This window comes from Pinus tabuliformis, chromosome 5_1, assembly GCF_031772625.1.
Source record: "Pinus tabuliformis cultivar Carrire ecotype Pingquan chromosome 5_1, CPIR1, whole genome shotgun sequence".
NCBI lineage: Eukaryota > Viridiplantae > Streptophyta > Pinopsida > Pinales > Pinaceae > Pinus > Pinus tabuliformis.
Genome location: NC_142305.1, coordinates 783925597 through 783948342, shown reverse-complemented (window position 1 = coordinate 783948342; position 22746 = coordinate 783925597). Strand labels below are relative to the sequence as shown.

Here is a 22746-nt window from a genome sequence, read left to right as displayed (position 1 = left end):
TGAGCCCCGAGCAATTAATCAAAGAAAATCATAAAAGGAAAAAGGCATATAAAGAAGGGTGGAAAAACCAAGGTCAGGGCACCTCATGTACCATGATTGCTCCCTCCTACACATTATAAACCCAAAGTGTGGGCTTCCCTCTTATTAGCTACCCTTGTACCCCAACATGTGACCCAGGGCCCATGTAGTATGAGCGAAATCTCCTAGGGGTAAATCTGACCTTGATAAGCCATTCCTCTTGTACATTTGAAGTATAAAAGCTGCAAGATTGCTTTCACTTGACCTAGAGGGGTTTGTGAAGTAATTTTGAGGCCTCCTTGACTAGGAACCAAGAAATCTTACACATAATCAACATAGACTCCATTCTCCCAAGGATTAAGGCACTGATCTACCAAGGGTGGTCACCAAAACACTTATTCTTTCACCTTCTCCCAAGTCTAGCCACATTGGGGTGCCTAGGGCATCAATTTCTCAATAAGTTAGCCACTGAAAAAGTTCGATCTCCTAGGGCCTCTTGTGTTGGCCTTTCCTCTAGCCCTCCCCCAAATTTGAAGACATTCCGACGATGGAGTTGGGAGAAAAGCCAAGATCTAGTTCCAGGACCAAAACTTGCCTTGCCATCCCCAAGGCTAGTACTTCCCAGGGTCAAAGCAACATCATTGAGTGAAATACTTTCTTTGAGCCTTCCCAACTTATCTAGGGTAAGAAAATCACTGATTATTTCATACCTTCCTCGTACCCTAGACCCGGTGCACTTGGCCCTGTGTGGTCCCGTTGCTTCAAAGGACCATTCTTCAAGAACCATCCGACATACCAACTTTAAGAAGAATTTAGGGTGTGGGGAACTGCTTTCAAAGCCCATTCTCATACACCTAACCCCCAAAATCCCCTCCCTTTCCCTAGAAGCATGAAGTACCATGCATAGAAAGCAAGCAAGCTCCATCCTTCAAAACCTTCTCGGAAAGGGTCTAGGTCACTCATATTCATTGAATTATCATTCATTAGTGACTTCATACATATCGGGTCTCCTCCCATTAGTGAAAGCCCGTAAATAGACAGGAGCCTTAACTGAGGTGACAGTGGGCTAAGACTCCATTTGTTGGCCTAGCATTTTCCCTTTAGGGGTTTCCCTCAGGTCCCCTGCTAGTTTGAGTAGTAACAATTGACAGACTCAATGACGAATACACAGGTCTAGGATACCTAATACAAGGCCTCACATTGTTTTTACATGGATTTTGACTTGTAACCTTGGGCTTACAATGGTGGTAATGTTGCATTAATAAGTATATTTACCCATGCTGACATGTGGGGTAACAAGCCCTTGAGGCTATCTATTTGTAGATCACATAGGGTTGCTAGCTAGCAAGCTAGACATAATAGGAGAAACTTTTTCTCCTATGGGTTACCCACTTGTGTGGGTAACATGGCTCATTACCTTGGAATAAACCTTTGGAAAAAAGATTCAAGGAGTCTTGGGTGTCATGACTGCTCTCTTGAGCAATAGTTGCTTCCAGCAGAACGAAATCCTTTTCACAATAGAACCCATGGTACCCTCACCAACCTTATGACTTAATATTTGTGGCTTGACAAGACATCTAGGTCACTTTAATGCAAAAAGATAAACAATGACTGTGAAACAACATCTATAGATCATAGCACTTCCATCAATGGACTCAACCTTTTAGATCTTGTATAGTATTGTTTGATAATGGAGCTTGTAAAATTGTTGATAAAAATGATGGTGGAGAGTTAGTGGCATTAGTTGCCATGATAAAAAATAGAATGCTTATGTTGATGATGCATTGAACAAGCTCAAATGGTTTGAAAGAAACAATGGTAGACAGCAATTTGAAAGAAACAATGGAAGACAGTGATTGTGTGTAGCATAGGCACTACGGCCAAGGCATTGAACTTTTACACATGAAGAAGGTGGTTCATGGCTTGCCCAATATCTCGAATAGAATGAGGTTTGCTCTAGTGGTGTGCGAAGGAAGTAACACAGTTAAATTCGAGTTGTGAAATCAAGTTGGGCTTTGCAATCAATAAAGTTGGTTCATTTAGATATCGACAGCCCATGTCGATACCAAGTATTGGTAAATATTCTTATTCCTTAATATATATAGATGATTATTCCATGACTACATGGACCTTTTTCTTGAAAATAAGAATGAATCATTTGGTTGTTTTGTGAATTTTAAAGTTTTAGTTGAAAATGAAAACGGTTGTTTTATTAAAACTTACAGCATCAATCAAGGGATCAGTTCAATTCAAAAGATAGTATTGCATATTGTGCTAACAATGGAAACGAAAGCAGCTTATAGCAGCGTACATACCATAGCAAAATGGCATTACTGAGTGAAAAATTTGGACCCTTGTTGAAATAACAATGTCCATGTTATGAATCAAAGAATATGGGCAATGAGTTTTGGGTGAATGTAGTAGCTGGATAATATATATTCTTAATTGCAGTCCTAAGCAGCAATGAAAAATCACAATCTGGGATAAGATCAAGCATGACACATTTGAGAGTTTTTGGTCCGTTGGCATATATACATGTCTCCAAAGAGAATAGAAGGAAGCTAGATGTAAAAAGTGAAAAATGCATTTTATGGGCTATTAGTTTGAAGAGAGTAAAGCATCCAAGTGTTGGAATCCCATATCAAAAATAATTATTGTACCAAGTGATGTGATATTTGATGAAAGGGGAGTGTACCTATAAGGTGTGCAAGAGGGAAAACCAAAAATTATGAAATAATATCATTACAAAATGACATCACTCCCGTACTCACTAGTTCTAGTAATAGCTCAACTTCTGGTGGCAGTCCAATTTCATCTCCAAGAATTTCTTTATCAAGTCAAAGTGTAAGTGCCAGTCCAAGGTCAATTCCAAGTCCACCAAGAAAGGTAAATTTCCTCAATTTTTCAATCATAGGACTACCAATCAAGAGGATATGCATTGGAGTGTTCATTTTGCCTTTACTTCTCAAATTTAAGCTGAACCAAGTTGTTACGAAGATGCAATGAATCATAGAGTTTGGTGTGGAGCAATGGAAGAAGAAATGAGGGCCATTGAGAAGAATGAAACTTAGGAATTTGTTGAACTTTTGAAGGATAAAGAGGTAATAGAAGTAAAGTGGATATATAAAAACAAATATAAGAGTGACAGCACAATTGAAAGTTGAAAGGAAAAAATAGTAGCCAAAGGATATACACAAGTCTATGGAGCAGACTATGAAGAATATTTGCATCAGTTACCCGCTGGGACACAATAAGATCGGTGTTACCATTGGCAGCCTATCACAAGTGGGCAGTTCACCAAATGGATGTGAAGTTGACATTTTTGAATGGCTTTATTGAAGAAGAAGCTTGTGCAGTAACCATTCAGGTTTGAAGTAGAAGGAAAACAACATTTTTCTTATAGATTGAAGAAGGAATTGTATAGCTTGAGCATGCTCCTAGAGTTTGGCATTTTATAATTGACAGTTATCTCCAACAACATGGCTTTATTAGAGGTCCAACTAAAGGAACATCGTAGATTAGTGTAATAAAGCATGCAAGATCATGCAAACATAAAATTTTTGGTGGAGTACCATCCATTTTGTGGACTTAAAAAAATGTTTTTTAGATTTTTGTATATGGTATTTTCTTTTTCTTCATATTTTTGGCCAGGATACGGTGTGATTTCGGTTTTCGACATTTCAAATACAGATCCTGGACGTATATGGATCTGAGATGTGGATACGCGGATCGTGGGGCTTAACCTGGTGGAGCAGGCAACTTTGGTTCGGGTATCTCTGTAGTGGTGGCTTAAACCAAGTTTGGGCTTCTAATACTACTATATCTTCACATGTTTAAAACTTTAAAACATAAAAGTATACCCTTCACGCTGCAGCCACTGTTCGATCTATTTCGGTGTATCCGTCCGTCATCAACCAAAGATCACAAAGATCATTTTAGAGTTTCAATTCCTATCTTGTTTTAGATGTGAAACTTTGTTCATTTTGCGCACTATTATGAAACAGCTCTTAATGTTCTACTATTTTGTTAGCATTTGTTGATGTCCAGGATCTCTTGAATCATTTTTACATTTTCCTTATTTTGTACTACTGTTGCCTGATCATGACTCTCTGTCGATTTCTGTGAACAGTCAGTATTCCGCACTTGTAGCCATATTGGCCCCTAAATTTTATACCCCACAGCCCGCCCTTAGTTCTTGCTTTCACTTTGAGTATTTACCATTGATATATACAATGGAGAAAAGATTATGCTCTTTGTCCAGCTTGATCGGTTTTGCTTCTGAAACATACCACGAAGACATTTAAACATTTATATGCCCGTAATTGAATCCCTTCTTTCTTTTGTTTTTTCATGGTGCCAGTTAAACTCTCGTTTTCATTCTAAATTGTCCTTTAACCCTGTCTGAAGGAGGCCGATAAAAATATTTTCTGCACCTGTGTAGCATCCATAAAATTATTTTCTGCAATTATGTTTGTAGTATCTAAAGAATATATAAAATATTCCATATATATAACTGAACCCTCATTTTGTCATAGGCATCCCGAGAATGTCTGGAGTTGAAGCTGTCTTAAATTACAAGTTTCAAAATGTAAAATTTGAGTAATAAATGAGTAAAGGAAAAATTTAACAATGTTGAATATCAGTTTCACTACAGGCTTTATTAATTTCCCGCAGTCATTAAATTATCTATTAGCGTCATCAACATTCAGAACTTACGTTTTTAATTTGCCTTTATTTTTTCTTATTGTGATACTAATGTCATAATGTACAGTTATTTGGTCATCTATTAGCGTCATCAACATTTAAGACTTCTGTTTCTAATTTGTCTATTTTTGCTTACTATGATACTAATGTCATAATATCATATATGCATGCATACATAACGGCTTATCATATCCAGTCTACCTCTTACCTCATATTCCACTTTTATGTCATATTAGATATTTTCTTTGTATTCTCTGCCCTCTTTGGGTTCATGTTCCTTACATGTGGTTTATTTTTCACTGTTGTTGGGCCAGCCAGCGGACAAATATCCAAATATATTCTCCAGAAACTCTTTGTTTGGAAGGTAAATCTTGAAAACTTTGGTGGAGTATTCAGAAGGATAATCCACGCTGGCCACAATAATACCTCTAATAATTTCTTGAACCGATTTGAAGTTTTTAAACATTATATTGTAAGTTGGAGCTTCTCTAATTCAAGTATTTAATCTGCAGATTCCCATATCTTTTACCATGTCTTTGCATCTCAGGCGTTGCACTTATAGGTCTTGTGACCACAATCTGGCTTCCGGTAAGTTGAAACGCATTTCATTGAGATCACTAATTTACCTTTCTTTTAATTCTTTGCAAGGTCTCAATTGTGGTCCAGTCATATAAATATGAAATAAGAAACAAGCATTTTATTGAGAATACTAATTATTATTTTTTATTTTATTTTTTAAATTCTTTGTATGATTTAATTTGTAGTTCATATATATGGATACAAAAATCAATGAATATAATTATCCTACCGTACATGTTAGAATAATATATATACAAAAATCAGTAAATATGATTACATTATTTCACATATTAGAATAAACCCGAACATTAACATTTTGACATTATTAATCAATAAAATCTTCCTGGATCTAAGTCAAGTTAATACTGTTTAATGTTAATTTTTGAGAAGATTTAAGTACCCATGAACCCATAAAAGACATGTTTACATCATATTTTCCACAGCGAAAACAATCTAAAAAGCGGATATATATTAATGTTGCAAATATCATACTGGGACACATATTGAGAAGGTTGGGGAAATATCGGTAAATATAAACTTTAAATATAAAAACTCAAAACAAAAATCTTGAAAAACCAAAAATTTAAAATAAATAAATATATGAAAATTAGTCTTACATAACACTAACATAATATAAGGAAAATGAAATATATCAGAACAAACCTATTACGTAACTTACCTCTCACTCCATAGACCAGGAATGATAGCATATCCAACTTAACCTAATCCCAAGACTGTGTATATCCTTACGGAAACTTCCAAATCTGCCTGTAACCTGAGCTGTCGAGTCTGCTCTCAATGCGGTAGTCCTCCTCACAAAAAGGAGATTCATATCAACCTTACGATGTTGCAAATTTATCTACCATATTAACTCCGATGTTAAATTGTTGGGTTGAATGTTTCGAATGTGACTGTTGCCACAGTTGAATGAGGTCTGCCCTGTTTCATTAGCAAGGGAACAAAACATTTATGATATTTGTGTACCCTCATCGACAAATGGAGCATAATATGTTTCATTGTAAAACAAATGAATGACGGTTGTCATTTTCTCTGTACGTAGATCCAGTGGTTGGGCCTAGGGTTGAATGCCTGCGAAGGGATTCCAAATTATTCTGATGGTCAGCACTTTATATGGTTTCTCCACTATTATTAATTCGGAGTACGTAACCTTTCAGGTGGGATTTAAAAGGATCTAATTCTCTGTGACAACGTGTTCAGAAGATAAGGGACATACGTTTGTACAAGGAGAAAGAGGATATATAACCTCTGCGCATATACTTCGTCAATCCATTGACAGGAATGACCAACGTAAAGGAACAACTTCCACCACTTCACGAATTAAATTCACACCCGTTTTCTGATAGGTTTTGAAAGAGCACTACCTTCCGCACTTTAATGAATAAGAATAGGTGTGCGATCCAGTAAAATGCATGAAGTCCAGAAACGGGAAAAATACATTAATATATTTAATGTTGGAAATTTACTTAAGTATGGAGGAAATAAATACAAAATTGAAGAATTGTTGCAGGGTAATTTAGTTTTTGTTAAAAATTATGTTGTGGAAAAAATGGTATAAAATATTATAATATATATTCGTTCATGTTCTAAATTAATAATGGTTAATAAGAAAATGGAATTTTATAATTTTGTTTTAGGAAAAAATAACAAATTGAGATATGAAGTGGATAAATTAATTGTTTGTTCAACCATATAGACTTACATACATTTTGGTGGGTAGTAACCACTAGTAAGTCTACACATTTACAATTTTACCATAAGTGTCGAGGAAAATATAAATAATTGTGAGAAGTAACTCCTGCTAATTATATTTATTTATATATTATTTCAATCCATTTTTTATGTAAAGACTTGATTAAATTATGGTGGGAAGTAATTGTCCTTCAAAACGTAAAAATAAAAATCACTACGCAAATATCTAAAATTTATGTATGAATATTGTAACCATATAAATTATAACATAAAATATGTGAAACAATATTGTCTTGTACAAAAGTTGCAATAATACCTTTAAATTATAGTTCAATCAAATATTTGAATTTTTTTTTTCAAAACTAAACATTATAAATTACATTAATCAATATTAAACTAATAATAATCAACCAACAAATTAATTATTAATCAATATTAAACTAATAATAATCAACCAACAAATTAATTATTAAATTTCTACTTTTGATAAAAAAAAATTTCACATTATACATATCCCAAATCACAAAACACCTCTTCTAGGGCTTTTAATAAGTAACTCAATTCAAACCAAGATCTTAATATATTGTTTATCACTGATAAAAAGATAATATTATTTAAATAACGATACTTTTAAATAGCAAAGTAAATTAAATACTTAAAAATTACATAAGTAGAAATGCATACAAAGTCGAATGAGAGAGAAATACATTTGGTGATATCATTGTAGGGTGGAATATCATAATATATTTGTAAGAGGGTTGTACGTTATATATATTAAGAAACACTTTTTTATATTTTATATTTTTTAATAAATATTATTTATTTATGAGATAAAGTTTTATTGAGTATCTAAATAATTAATATAAATTTATTTTAATCTTAGATTTATTAAGTGTCTAAAGATATCAATTTTTTTAGGGTGTAAATTTCTTTTGGAATAAAATAAATTTAATTCTTCTAAGCATTTAAATAGATCCCAAGAACAGAGAGAACTCGGGGTGAGAAAAATACGACTGGAGCTGCCGGATGGGAATGGATCCTGCGATGTTTGGTGTGGACGAGAATGGAGAAAGTTGGGAAGTTGAGGGTTTATTTGTGAGCGATGCCAGTGTTCTGCCCACCGCGTTGGGAGTCAATCCGATGATAACAGGAAGCCGTCTACGAGAGCAGTCATCGAAGGCGGCCCGCTGCGTGAGCAGCCGAGATCTAAGCTGCGTGTGGACCGAGGAGCCGTGCACCAAGACCTCTCGTTGCGATGCGCACATTGTGAGGAGCGGCACTAAGGTTACGCGCCAGGTCTTTGACATCGTGAAGTCTGAAGATGAGGATAGTTTTTCCACAGGATCTAGCGCTAAAATCAATGGAGGCTGGTTGCATGTGGCGGATCTGCCCCCTCCTACTGAGATCAGATACAAACAGACTAGATCTGGACTGGATCTACCCAACAAACAAAGGAAACGACAAGATCCAAACGCCCAGGAACTCTGGCTTGCGAAATACTATCCGATCCAGGATGAGATTACAGAAGGGGCGATACGGCAGGATGACACACTGAATACAGAAATGAGGAGAATAGTTCCCATATCTCCCATAGCGGCATCCTCATCAGATCTACGTTTCCAAATCTTTATAAATCCCCCCTCTGGGAAATCAACCCCAATCTGGGTTCAAGCTTCAGAAAAAGTCTCAAAACTGAAGAAAATCATTGCCAATCACATTGGCCTCCCGGAAGGATATCAACATCTGCTCTCAGAAGGCAGATCGATACAAGATCATTGGACAATAGGCCACTACAACATTAAGCCAGGATCTAACATTATTGTCAACATGAGGCTTCGGGGAGGTGCAGCAGCCAGCGGATCACAGATTCCAGGCTCTTTTTGTGATGCAGTCAAGGGGAAGGGAAAAATGCCGACCAAACCAAAGCCACCACCAGAGCAACCAGGGCCACATATAGTAGATCAAAAACTGGAATATTATATGCTCAAAGTTACTATACCAGAGGTAAATGCACTACACTCTGAACTCTCAAAACATGCTGTTATATGTAGATTTAATGGTTACTGGCCAAAATCCGATGCTTTACATCAATGGATATATTCCCGCTGGACACTAGAATGTGATATATACCTATGTTCAAAAGGGTTTTTCATTGTAAATTTCCACACAGAGGAAGAAAGGGATAGTATCATCAAGGAGGGGCCTTGGTTTTGGGGTAATGCAGGCCTCTTTGTTACCCCTTGGTTTGCTGATTTTGATGCAAACAGTATGAAAATCACAACAACACCTGTTTGGGTGAGGCTTCACAACCTCCCATTACATTTCTGGCATCATACTGTACTATCTGCTATTGGGGATTCCTTGGGGAAATTCCTAAAAATTGACGAAGATAGATATAGCAGAGGGATTTTCACCTTTGCCAGAATTTGCGTTGAAGTGGACTTGAGTCAGGGGCTACCAGATAAAATTTCATTAAATTTTAACAACACGGAGTGGATACAACCCCTCGACTATGAAAACACTGCATTCAGATGCCGCAGCTATCGGCAAACAGGACACCTCCAAAATTCTTGCCCACTGGCCAGAAAGAATCCAAAAGGAAACAAGAAACAGCAAAAAAAGCCAAATGGGTGGCAGAATACAGAACCGCTGGAAGAAGAGAACATTCAGACAGAGCACACAGTAAACCAAGAGGAACCGGATATAAATATGGAACAGAACGGCACACAGGAAAAAAAAGCACCAGACCCACAAATGGAGGATCATTCTCAGCAGCAGAAAATTCCACAGCTGGAAGTTAGTGGCAACAAAAGAACTCATGGATCTGAAGGATCAGATTCCGACAAAGAACCTCCAGTGAACACACAAGAATACCAACAGGCCATCATTGTTCCCCCTTCTGACTCTCAGGGTTGGCGTAGGGTGGAGAAGAAGAAGGGCAGAAAAGTATAGGCTTGATGTAGCTGTAAACATATATTTTATTTTTCTTAGTTTTTTTGTCCTTTTCATGGACAGCTATCTGCATATGCTCTAAGCATCTACAAAATGTAATTTATTTCAATATGAATATAAATTACGACTTTTTCTACGGGAAAAAAAAAATAGATCCCAAGAACTTTTATATATATATATTATTACAGATGAATATCATTGGAAAAAATACCCAAAACAACCAATTGTAAATTGATTATTTTACCTTAATTTTATTTTAATTATTAATTATATTTTATTTTTATATAATGAACATTTTAAATATTGAAATAAATTAAATAAGTAGACAAATTCAACTAATTTTTCATTGATTTTTTTTTTCTTAATTTAATAAGAATTTTGCTAGAAGTATAGCTTTCCAGGTAGCCAAAGCAAATGGGCACTATAGAAAAAGATGTGATATGTTCTCCTCCTTCCTCTTGCATAATGCACATCTACCTGGGCCACTAAAGCCTCTTTTACAGAGGTTATCCCATGTAAGTATTTTGTTTCTCAAACATAGCCACCCAAATACCTTCAATTTCAATGAAAGCTTCCACTTCCAAAGTTTCTCATGCCACCAAACAAATATAAAACTAGCCAATGTCATAACAATATGTCTATATGCATCTTTAACAATGATCCTACCCTCCTCTGTGCATCCATTCCAAAGTAGAGTATCTTCATCTTGGTTTAGACTGAATTCAACAGTTGCAGATCCATAATGTATCTATCCCATAGAGCTGCCATATCTCCAAAAAGTCTCAGGTCACTAGCAGACATCTAGACAATACCTACATTGTAATTTGTCTCCCATTTCTTTATCTGGTTGATGTAGTAAATTCCTCTGTTGTGTAGATAATTGAGGAATTGTTGAGGCAAATGTAAGATTGTAGAGGATCCTACAAATCCCTCTCCAATCCTCACCAATCCATCACCAATTTTCCAAAGCACATTTCCAACCAACCATCGCTTAACTGATAGTAAACTACGCCAAATCAAAGAAGTGTCTCGGGTGCCCCGAATATGTGCTTTAACCCAATATTCCACCTTTATATCTACCATATATTTGTCTTTGTAGATGTCCTACCATAAACCATCTTCAAATAAGGCTCTCCAAAGAGTTTTTGTCACCAAATCCCATCCAAAGCAATTTTTAACCCCTAGCCTCCATCGTTTTTGGGCTTTTTGATATATCCTCCAGGTTACCCAAACAAATTTTATGTTGGTCTATAGCGACTGTTATCACCCCAAGAAACTCACCTAGGTTGCATATCGGTGATGTTCGAGAACATTACGAATTTAACCAAATATAGTTGGATAAATGGTGGATGAATGGAACAAATGCTGCATATTCAAGCCAGATAACCACTTCTACTATGATTGACCCTAGACATGGGTGAACACCCCCAGACTACAAGGATTTTAACCACCTATTACTCACAGTTTGAGGATAAGGTGATAATGGAGAAGACTGACCACACCAGCAGATGCACAGGACCCTGTGATGGCCGGCTGCAACCAATTAAGAGGTCTGTAAATCTAGTTTCTAATGCACAGACAGGATGACAGCTCTCTATGCATTAAACAACAGAAACCTGCACACATGTTCTATGATACATGCTAAATCCTAACACAGAGGTGGGATGACAGCCCCTCTGATGCTAAACATTCACAGCAATAGAACAAATGCAAACAGGCACAGCCTGGAACAAGAAAGAGAAGTGGAAAGTGAGCAATAAACAACAAAAGAAGCTTGTATTAGCTGGAAATGAAGACCAGACGCTGCAGGTTACAAAGTAGTTACAGTCTCCAGAAGTTGAACCTTACAACAGGGTTTTCTTCATCTAACACTCATCAATCCATTACATCTCTGTTCTGGGTATATATAGAGTTTGTTTACAAAATTGCTCTGCTGGTTATGCGTGCAGGAATCAATAAATGAGGGCCAACAACATTTACATTCAGGAATGGGCCTTTGATACGAATCTGGCTGTGTTGTAAATGGATTTGCCTCCCTCTGGCTCTCTGTGGTCCTTCTTTGGGCAGGTGGAATGAAATATGGGTAAAACCCATAACCACTGAATGCTTTGATTTGATCGGCGGTGTCCTGCTCCTCCTCGGCCATACTGTTGATTAAATGCTGCTGCTGAATCATTGAATGGCTTTAATATGACTGCTCTGGCTTTTAAACAGAGTAATGCTGCCCAAACTATTCATCCCCGCCCATCACTGCTTCCATGTTGACTTTTTAAAGGTTTCAGGCATAGCTTTATTTACTATCGGGTCTGCCTTTGGCTTGCAATGCACATTTAAACAGGCCCTCCTTTGTTTCTTAACATTTGAAAAATACATGCAAAACCGCCACAAAACCACGAAAAATGGCTTTGGCGGACTTGAAATATATATACACTTTGCTTCCCGGAACCCCATCGGGTCCGGGCTTCATCGCTATCGGCACCCGCCAGGCATCCTTTGTATTTTCTTTATACAAAGAAAATATACAAAATACATTGAAAACGATATGGGCGCGGACTTGAAAAAAATATGAAATGGAGTGTTGTACATATATCGGGTCCGGCCCATCGGCGAATGCTCATATTTGCAAAAGGCCATGCTCCAATGCAACTCGCCGATGCGATATCGGCGATCGCTCGTTGGTGAATAATAAAGCCCCTTTGGTAAGTCCTCCATTGCGATACGCCGATAGCGATATCGGCGATCGCTCATCGGCGATGCATCATGTCTTTGCCTCTGCCTCCCCGACTTGCGATATGCCGACGCGATTTGGACCGTTGATCGGCCAGATCCAACGGCTGAGCTTAATTCGGTCCCTTATGCCTGCGCTTTTGATTTTTGACTGTCTTGGAGTGTTTTTTACCTCCCGATAGTGTATTTCTGCCCTCCAAAGGGCTTTCCCCTTGCAATTTTTTCGATCGGTGGAAGACTTTAGCCATGATTTGAGAACTTGAACAGCATCAATGAATCCTTTGGCATGATTATAAGCATTTTTGCAGCCTTTGAGAGCATTTTGAATCCATTTTTGATTTTTTGTTCAGCAAAGCTAACAGCGACAACCCATATAAAATTAGCTATAATAGAATTTAGCTTTTGAAGAATAGATTTAGGGACCCTTACTATATGCATCCAATACACTGGCATATTTTGTAGAACAACCTTTACAAGGGTGAGCCTACCCCCTATCGACAACTACTTATTTGTCCAATTCAATAGCTTCTATTCAAACTTATCGATCAACCACCATCAATCCTTAACCAAATATTTATTTGGTTTAAGGAAAAAACCCAAGTAAGAAAAACCTTGTGTTAGATGTATCACCCTAATAGAAAAAAGATCTGCAATTTCCTAAAGAATCTCTAGGTCCACCTCATATTCTATGAAGATGGATTTGTCATTGCTTAGCATAAAACTTGTTGCTTTGTGAAAATTGTCAATAATCTTAAAGTATCACCTCCATTCCATTAAGGAACCCATCCCAAATAGAAGTACATCATCGACGAAGAGCAAATGGGTGACAAATATATTCCTAGAGACCCGAATACCAACGACCTATCCATTCCAAGTTTCCTCCAGAATAAGGCAACTTAAACTTTCAATAATAATGATAAAAAGAAGTGGAGATAATGAGCAACCTTGGCGCAATCCTCTAGATGCCTTAAAAACATAGATGGAACACCATTGATGAGAACTGCCATTCTCCACCACACAACACCATATGAGAGTCCAATCTTAATTAAAGTCATACAGAGAAACTGCCAGTCAATATAGTCATAGGCTTTAATAAGATCCAACTTGAGAATTAGTGTACTCATATGTTTTGATTTCGCCGAGTGTAGACACTCTTGAGCTATCATAATGGCATCATGTATTTGCCTCCCTTTGAGAAACTCAAATTGTTATAGTGAGATGCATCATATAACTTGTCCCGAGTCTTAAAGAAATAATCTTAGAGATCAATTTGTAAACCAAATTACACAAAGAAATGGGCGTAAAATCCTTGAAAGAGTCAGGCTTGGTGGACTTTGGGATGAGAGCAATAAACATAGAGTTAAGAGAACCCAAGACCATCCTAAGTTGTCTTGATTCCTCCACTAGTTGAACAAGATCCTCCCCCATGAGATCGAAGAAATGTAAGAAGAGCTGCACGGTCCAACCATCAGGACCTGGGCTCTTGTCTTTGGCAAAAGTCTTCAAGACACATTCCACTTTTGAATTGTTAACAGGATTATCAATATAGTTTGAGTCCTCTGGAGGGAAAAATGTAGGATATGAATTGGTTGCCTTGATTGTGTATCAACCTCAATGTCATCCTGTTCTTTGTATATCCAACCAAAATATTTGACAGCGTTAGACTATAACTGATTCCAAGTATGTAACTTATTTTCATCATCATCCCACAACTCCCAGATAGTATTCTCCTTTCTCCTTTTAGACACATAGTGATGGAAAAATTTAGTGTTATTGTTCCCAAATGCTACCCATATCACTCTGCTTTTTAAATGCCATTCTTCCTCTTAAAGTCCAAGAATATGCCTTTTCCTATTCTCTACATTCAACATATCTTTCTTATATATCTTGAAAATAAAGTATGAGTTCTTGGTATCCGAGAGGATTTCCAATTTGTTGTCTATATCTTGTAATTCCAAATTATTCCTCTTCTTTTTGCCCTTTCCCACCTTTTAACCACTCCTTTCAACCTTTTAAACTTGTAACACAACTTCTCCATATGAGACTCATGATGTATATCTGAAGTGTTTTTCCAACATGTTCTAACCACCATTTGAAAATCCTCCTCAGACAATCAAGCATGATTGAATTTGAAGGGGAGGTTCTTATGGTTGATATCATCTTTCCATTAAAGAAAAATAAGGTTACGATCCAAAATGCTCGCATTTTGTACCTAGGATCTAACATTTCCCAATACTTCTATTAAATCATCCTTAATAAGGAATTGATCTAGGTGTTTAGCTATATCTTCTGTCCCTACCTTTCGATTATTCCAAGTTGGTTGTATCATAGTGGGAACAATATCCAAAAGCTTATACCTGTCAAATATCTTCAATAAATAATCTACCAAAAGGTCCAAGCAACTTTTACCACCCCAAACCTCACCAATAGATAATGTGAGGTTTAAATCTCTCGCAAGGATATGATCACCAACATGTAGTATCCCACACAGTGTCATTTGGTTCCCAGAAATGTAGACACTGCACATGATTTATGCGTAGATAACTTAGCAACTCAGGTGTCCCATAACGTAACCAATCTGCTAGAAAGACAATGGGCATCAATACCACAAAAATTCCACTCAGGACATACTTAAGAAGTATGGCCTCACCTTAGCCACCGATACCATTGTCTCCATAACCAAAATAATCCAAGGCCTTTGACTCTGAATTAAATATGTTAGGGAATTTTTCTTTGAGGCATTCCCCAAACTTCGAATGTTATGGGACATAGTAATCATGTGGGCCAAGATTGAAAGGGAAAATCCCTAAGAGCCTTGGGAGAGACACCATCAAAATTTGGATGAGGGGTGGGGTTTTTGAATGTTATAAAATAGGGTCAAATCACTATCCTTATTCTTACACCTCCTTTTATTTTGTAAGGTAACATTTTTTGTTAAGTCAGGGGGTGAAATATTAATGGTAGGAGAACAGGCAGTGGTATATATAGGAAGAGGGCTGAGTGTGCAGTGATAATCCACATTCCCCTTTAGCGATAAAAAAATGGGTTCTGATTCCAATAGAGAGGGCGAGGGTTTAAGGGAATTAGGAAATATGGATCCTGAAAATGCCCTGAAATGTATATGGATAGGTTGAAGTGATAAAAGCTCCTCATCCGGGGATATAACAACAGGGCCATAAGATAATTCAGGGGTCTTAGTCTCCAATGAGACAATTGCATGGGGACAAGAATTCAAAAGGTGTTTAGAATTATATAACAATGAGAATCTGAAATCCCATAGGGTTTTTAGCCCATTTTAAGAAGATCTAGATCATCGAAATTTCAAAAAATGAGTAGATCAACGTGAAACTTTTCCTCTTCGAAAAAAATACTCACTAGAAAGGTTGAGTTTGTCCACTTTTCAATTCACTCTTTAAGACATTTACTTTAGCACCTTCCCTTAATGGTTATACTATAATACAAACCATAATATCATCTCTAATTTTATAGTCTTTTTTGGATCAAAAGGCTTGATGAAAATATATGTAGTCTATGCCTATGTTGTACAATATAGCCATTCAATTTCTTCATCTTTTTTACAAGCTCTTGAATATAATGACATGTACTTCCACATGCTTTGTGTGCTCATACAAGACATGATTCTTTGCCATCTTTAGCAAACTCTAGTTGTCATAATGAAGTATAGTTGAATCTTGATATTTACAAGTGAACAAGCACTCTTCTTAGTCAAATTGCCTCGCAAGCTCCTTTCATTAGGAATGTGAAAATGCATGTTCTTTCTTGCTCGAACAAGGTAATACACCTATATTGAGGTTGTAAACATACCATGTTATGGACTTGTTAATATCTACTAATCTATCCTTTCAAAATCTTCATGCCTTATCAACAAGAACTCATCTCTACCATATGAAATGTCGAAATCCATTGTGCTCTTTACATACCTTAAATTTTTCTTGGTTGTTGTCCAATGTTCAATGTTTGGGGTTATCATGGATTTAGAAATGTAGCTAACTACAAAACTTAGACTTGACCTAGTAGTTGTAAGATGTAGTAAGATCCCCACTAATTTGTTGTACATTGACACATTAGCTAGTTTTGGTTCATATTTCTCTTGAAGTTTTGGCCTAGTCTGCATAAGTGTAGATATTATTCTACAATTAATCATTTAGAAGTTTTCTAGTAGGCTTTTCACATGCTTATTTTGAGAAGCTAACACAATCATTAGTTTTCAAACCTCTACACCTAGGAAATTACATAGGAGGCCTAAATTAATGATGTCAAAAGCAAAATATAAAAATAGTATTATAGTTGTTGAATTGCACCAAATTAGTTACTTGTCAATTTTGATGATGATGTTGATCACACAGACCACTAGAATCACCACATCACCATCTTTACTTTTGACATAGAAATTAGAATCAAAATGAATTCCTCTAAATCCAATCTACAATGTATTTGTTAATTTTAATATAGCAGGCTCTTGGAGCATGTTTCAAACCATAAAGATATTTAATCAACCTACATAGTAGATGTTATTTTCCTTCCAAATGGAATCTCCTTGGCCTATACATATCACTTATTCCTTTCAAATCTCCATTGTGAAGGCACTCTTTACATCCATTTGATATATTAATCTACCAAAGTGTGCGACCATGGCTAGAACTAACCTAGTACCCTCCATTTTATATATTGGGGTGAATGTCTCTTGATAGTCCATCCCTTCTTTTTGTGCAAACCTTTTTTCCACCATCTTTGTTTTATGCTTATCAAATGACCCATCCACATTATTATTTAATTTGTAAATCCATTTACCAGTTATGGGTTTTTGATCAAGAGGTAATTCCTCCAACACCTATGTATTATTTTTCATGAGGGTATTGTACTCCAATTGCATGGATTTCTCCCATCTAGGTCACCCTTTTGCCTCTTCATAATCTTGAGGTTCAAATGAATTGTAAACACTAATTATAACGAAAAAATGACACAATTAGTTTGCTCACCTCTCGTAACTAGTATGTGCTTTCACTTTAATTTCTCAGTTGAGTTAGATTCTCTAACAAAAAATTCTCCATGGTGCAATAATATTGTTCTGGCATTCTCCTCCACTCTTACCGCTCTAAGCCAATGTTGCTCTTTACCTAATTTGAGAAAATTTTAGCTACTCATTATTGAACTGTCCTCGTAGCTTAGCTCTAAAGGATTGTCCTTCCTTGTGCATCTTTTTTCCACGCATCCTGGTTAATTTTTCAACCATAACATAATACTCATCACCCATTGGAACCTCTTCCTACCATGGATCGTGCATCTATCATACTTCCATTGTAGTCACAACAATAAGTGGCAAGCATCCATGGTAATGGAATTGCGTATAACTTCATCCTTGTACTCACCGAATATTAAATAATTTTTTGCATCGGTTTGTCATCTTCTTTTGAGTATTCATCTCGCTCAATTCCCTCCTAGAGCTTCTCAACTTTGCTCTGATACTAAACGACACAATTGATGACACAATGGGACCAATTTGAACAAATTATAAAAGACTATAAGAAAAATACAACAATCTTCAATAATCTTGGTTATAACATATATATAATTTATAGCCATAAATTTTCTGATTGCTCGTAGAAAAATTTAAGAACTAGCTTCACAGTCGTACAGGAATATGCCTACTCTTCATTACTAAAAACTGCATATCAATGTATAAATATCTAAACACACACTTCAATGTTGTATCCTAGATTTGTGGTCGACTCCCTACAACTACAAATATTTATATTTTGGGAGTGACTTGTTAACCTCTCAAATAAAAACAATCCTATGTATTTCCTTCACTCATTAACTATCCAACATCTACAAACTCTTCATCTCCATCTAAGGTTCTTTAAATCCATCACTATCACTTCATCTTCCAGTGTGACCCTTCAAATTCCTTTTGCACTTTAGACCTAAGCATGTTGTTTCACCTTCCAACATGACTCTTTAATGTTTGTTGGCACACTCATTGTCATGATCCTAAACCACACATGGAGTGCTTAATTCCTATCACGAGCTCTCTTTGGATGCGTATTTTATGTTTTTGCATTCTCAATCAAGCATACTCTTTGTCACATGCATATTCATAATACTCGTCGAGCACACTTTTTATATCTTATTTTCTCTTTCTACACTTTGATTGAAGTTAGAATTATGTGTGCTCACTTTCATTTCCTGTCACATGCTTTCCATCATGATTCATTGTGCCCAAACTACATAATGTACTTTTGCCTTATCATGCTCTTGCTTCCATTACTATTACACTCACTTTGTCATACTTACCTATGTCACACTCACCTATGTTGCACCAACGTGGCATGCACTCATACATAACAAATTCATAGATGCTCCATCATAGCCCAAGACAAGGGTTGAGATAGGAAGGTTTGTAAATTGGCAAAGTATTAGAAGATAGTTGCCTATTTGGACCTTTGTCTCACTAGTTGTAATTGAAGGGTTTTGATGTTCCTTAGGCCATGATTAATTTTGGATCCTAGGTTAACATCTTACCAAAGAGTACCTGGAGTCAAGTGGGTCAACCAACATCGTTTGATTTGAGAAGTCATATGAAGTTAAGTAAAGGAAAAATGTTGTTGAGTCTCTTGTTATTTTAAAAATTGTAATAGCTACTCTAGATGATATCACCATTTGTAAAAAATTTAAGGTTCATACATCCACACAATTACACATGAATATGGAGAAGAAATGAAGATCATTGGAGGCATAACAATGGTCTCCGCATTGCATATATTTAGAAACTATCATTTGGAAACATTGTTGATGATCTATATAAATTACAAAGCACCAAAGCAACTAGTTAATAAGCCTTTTTACGTCAAAAATATGGACATGATTGTTGTTCTTTTAGGAGTTTAACTTCAATGTAATGGTGAAACATAGAAAAGATAATGTTGGACTTGTTACCACAAAATCTAGGAGGCCTAATTCAAAGCCTCACTAGGCAATTCTAGACCTTGGGGCAACAATAGATCAACTAACACTATCATATTGCAACCTTTCTCTAGCATTTAGTTGTATTTGAACCACAAGGGAGGCTTCCTTATATAGATCACCTAAGGATATTCAATAAGAAGGGTTCCAGGTGATGGATGAGGTTTAATGATTGGGATAGGGTACTAGTGGAGCTTGTAGGGCTAAGATAGTCTTTACAAAGTACAAGCACTTTGTCCCTATACCACTTAAGAAAATTAGAGAGCTATTATAAGTTAGGGGTTGATGGATTTTCAATGATAGGGCATGCAATGTCATATAATACCCAGACTATATAATAGGTATGCAAGCTTTAGGGTTTGCAATTGAGTTTTTTATGGCCGAAATATGTGTAAAAAAACAATAGAAAGATGTCGCCATCACCAAAAATAAGATTTTAACATGCAATAAATGCTAGATTTTGCTTTTGTGACAATTATTTAATGCAACTTGGTGTTAGTGGAATTTCCTATTTATTTTCACGGGAAAATAGGGTATGCAAAAATGTTTGTGGAAATTTATTTTCCACTAGTGACTTAGAGTATTTTTGAGTGGTACAAATTCCCTTATTTTAGGAAACGATCCACATTGTTCACTTTTTTCTCAATAGACATAGATTTCATGATGGATTCCATACAAAAAGCTACTTTGGATCAATGTAGACACGATTTGAAAGCTAACTTAAATTCCTAATGGTGGGGTCGACTTAACATAGTTTTATTAATAAAAAAAGAGAGTTGCACAAGAAATGATGGAGAAATACAACACCAATAGGGATTATTGTGAAATTGTAGTTGGCTTAGTAAGTGACCATGTTGTAGGATTGCACATTAGAGAAATTTTGAGGTCTAAAATGAGCCTCCTAAGTAAAATAATAAAATAATAGTTATGATTTTTCATAAGGAAAGGAAAAAACTTACTTTTACTAAATCATATTTTTGACTTATCTCTTTATTGATTTATTCAAGTTACAAGTGTAGGCATGTGATGCATGCATAATCTCCTTATTACTTTATGAAAAATTCAAGTGTAGATATTCGTTGGATGCATAATTAAATTCCACATCCAACAAGTAGCTACATTGCATGGATAATTTAATTGACCCACAATGAGACAAACTCGAAATGCATGGAAATTGCATACTTTTAATAAACCCATAATTCATGTATTTCGAGTTTATCTCCCTGTAAATTTCTTAAAACTATGTAATGTGACTACATGTTGGATGGGGAATTTAATTATGCATCCAAAGAACACCTCCACTTGAAATTTGAGTAAACCAATAAAGAGAGAAGTTAAAAATATGATTAAAAAAATAGTTTTTCTTTTTTTCCCTTGACAATTATTTACTCTTATGGTTGAAATCATCATCTTGAATCTTATTTGTACTTTTAAAGTTGTTGTTGATAGCACATTTTTTTTAATTTTGAGACTCATTTTTATCTCCAAATTTCTTAAAGTACTAAAACAATCATGGAGAATATGGTTCATAAGTTCGTATGTTGTGATGTTGGCAACCAAGTGTTGTTGGAGAGGTGAAAAAATCAGCAAGTGCTTACAATTTTCTTGTGACTTGGTCTAGAATGACAAATATTCACTCACCAAAAGGATATCCTTTTGACATGGTACTCACCTTATGATGATCACAATGTGGTATTGATAAAGTCCAAAACGTAAAATATTTGTTGCACAAACTTTTGAATTTTGTGATGTTTAGGAATTCACCAAGCATGATGATCAAGTGAGCTAGAATAAAATGGGGAAACTATTTGAAACTTGGCTCTGAAAATGCAACTACATTTCGAATAACAATAAAAAGAATGAAATTCTTTGGCTTTTAAGTTTACCTAATGAGATGAATTTGTCTTATTTCCTCGCTTTCGTTAAATAGAGCCAAAATTGCAAGTCAAAACACCTTTTCAGTTATGAATCGTAGAGTCCAAGGATTAATTTTATTTTGGGAATACAATGATAGGAAATTACTAAAATGGATTCACATGCATTTGAAATAAAAAGAAGAAGCAACAATAACATTTATAGAACAACTCTATTTAAATTCCACTCACAAAAATACCCAATTGTACCGAATTGTAGAAGAAAATGTAAAAAGAGGAGAGAATGAAAGAGATAGAACTTGAGTGACCAAGTCATTTCTAAGTTAAAAGTCAACATAGTTAGAATACTGAACGTTCTAATAACTTGTTCCTAGATTCTAATGACTTACACTTAAAAGGGTAAGCTTGCTTCAATTTAACAAAGGTCAATAGTAGACGGGATGGAATTCTCACTCATGCCATGACTAGAAAAAGATATTTGAAAGCACCAAATTTGAAACAAAGAGTTAGAATGAAAAATTCAAACATTGATAATAACCTCTAAAGATAGTTCAATCATGATCTTAGGGTTATAGGTAAGATCTCCAAGTAATGCAACACATCAATACACTTACAACCTCACATAAAGTACAATGAAGAGGATGAGGACTCATCAAACTTGACGGGTTCATGTTGGTCATAATGCACTTAGTTTGACGATGAATACAATGCAAGAGATTTAATTGTGTTGATATGATTGAACAAAAACAAATGCACATTTGGCTCGCAACAAGAAAATTCGATTGAGATCCTAAGGTTGAATATTCATTGACATAAATGAAATGAAATTATATTCATATTCGTAAGTGATCAAATTAAATTTATGGGCCTAGCAAAAATAATGTTAAACAACAAACAAAGGAAAAGGAGTTGCTAGATTATCCCCAAAGCAGAGTAAAAATAAGTTAAAGAAAGAAAAAAAAGCATATAATAAAATAAAAGTGGATGAATTCAAGAAGGTGAACTTTAGATAGTGAACTTGGAGAATATAGGATATGAGTAATACTTATTTGAATAAAGATGAAACAATTCGATACTATACTTGATAGATTAAAGAGTAGTAGATTATCTTAAAATTCATTATTGCAACTAATAGAATTGATGATATTGAGGTGATCAACTATCGATTTGTTAATTAAATGGTTGTAACCCATGGTAG

General features: G+C 35.7%; 1 protein-coding gene across 1 annotated transcript in view; it reads left to right on the top strand.

The window, feature by feature from the left end:
- Positions 1-22746, top strand: part of LOC149167283 (protein ZINC INDUCED FACILITATOR 1-like) — a 283522-nt gene that overhangs the window by 147180 nt on the left and 113596 nt on the right. The window contains exons 8-9 of the mRNA XM_089431494.1: positions 5037-5086; positions 5235-5310. Coding sequence (XP_089287620.1) covers positions 5037-5086; positions 5235-5310 — 126 coding nt within the window. The remainder of the gene's footprint in view (positions 1-5036; positions 5087-5234; positions 5311-22746) is intronic.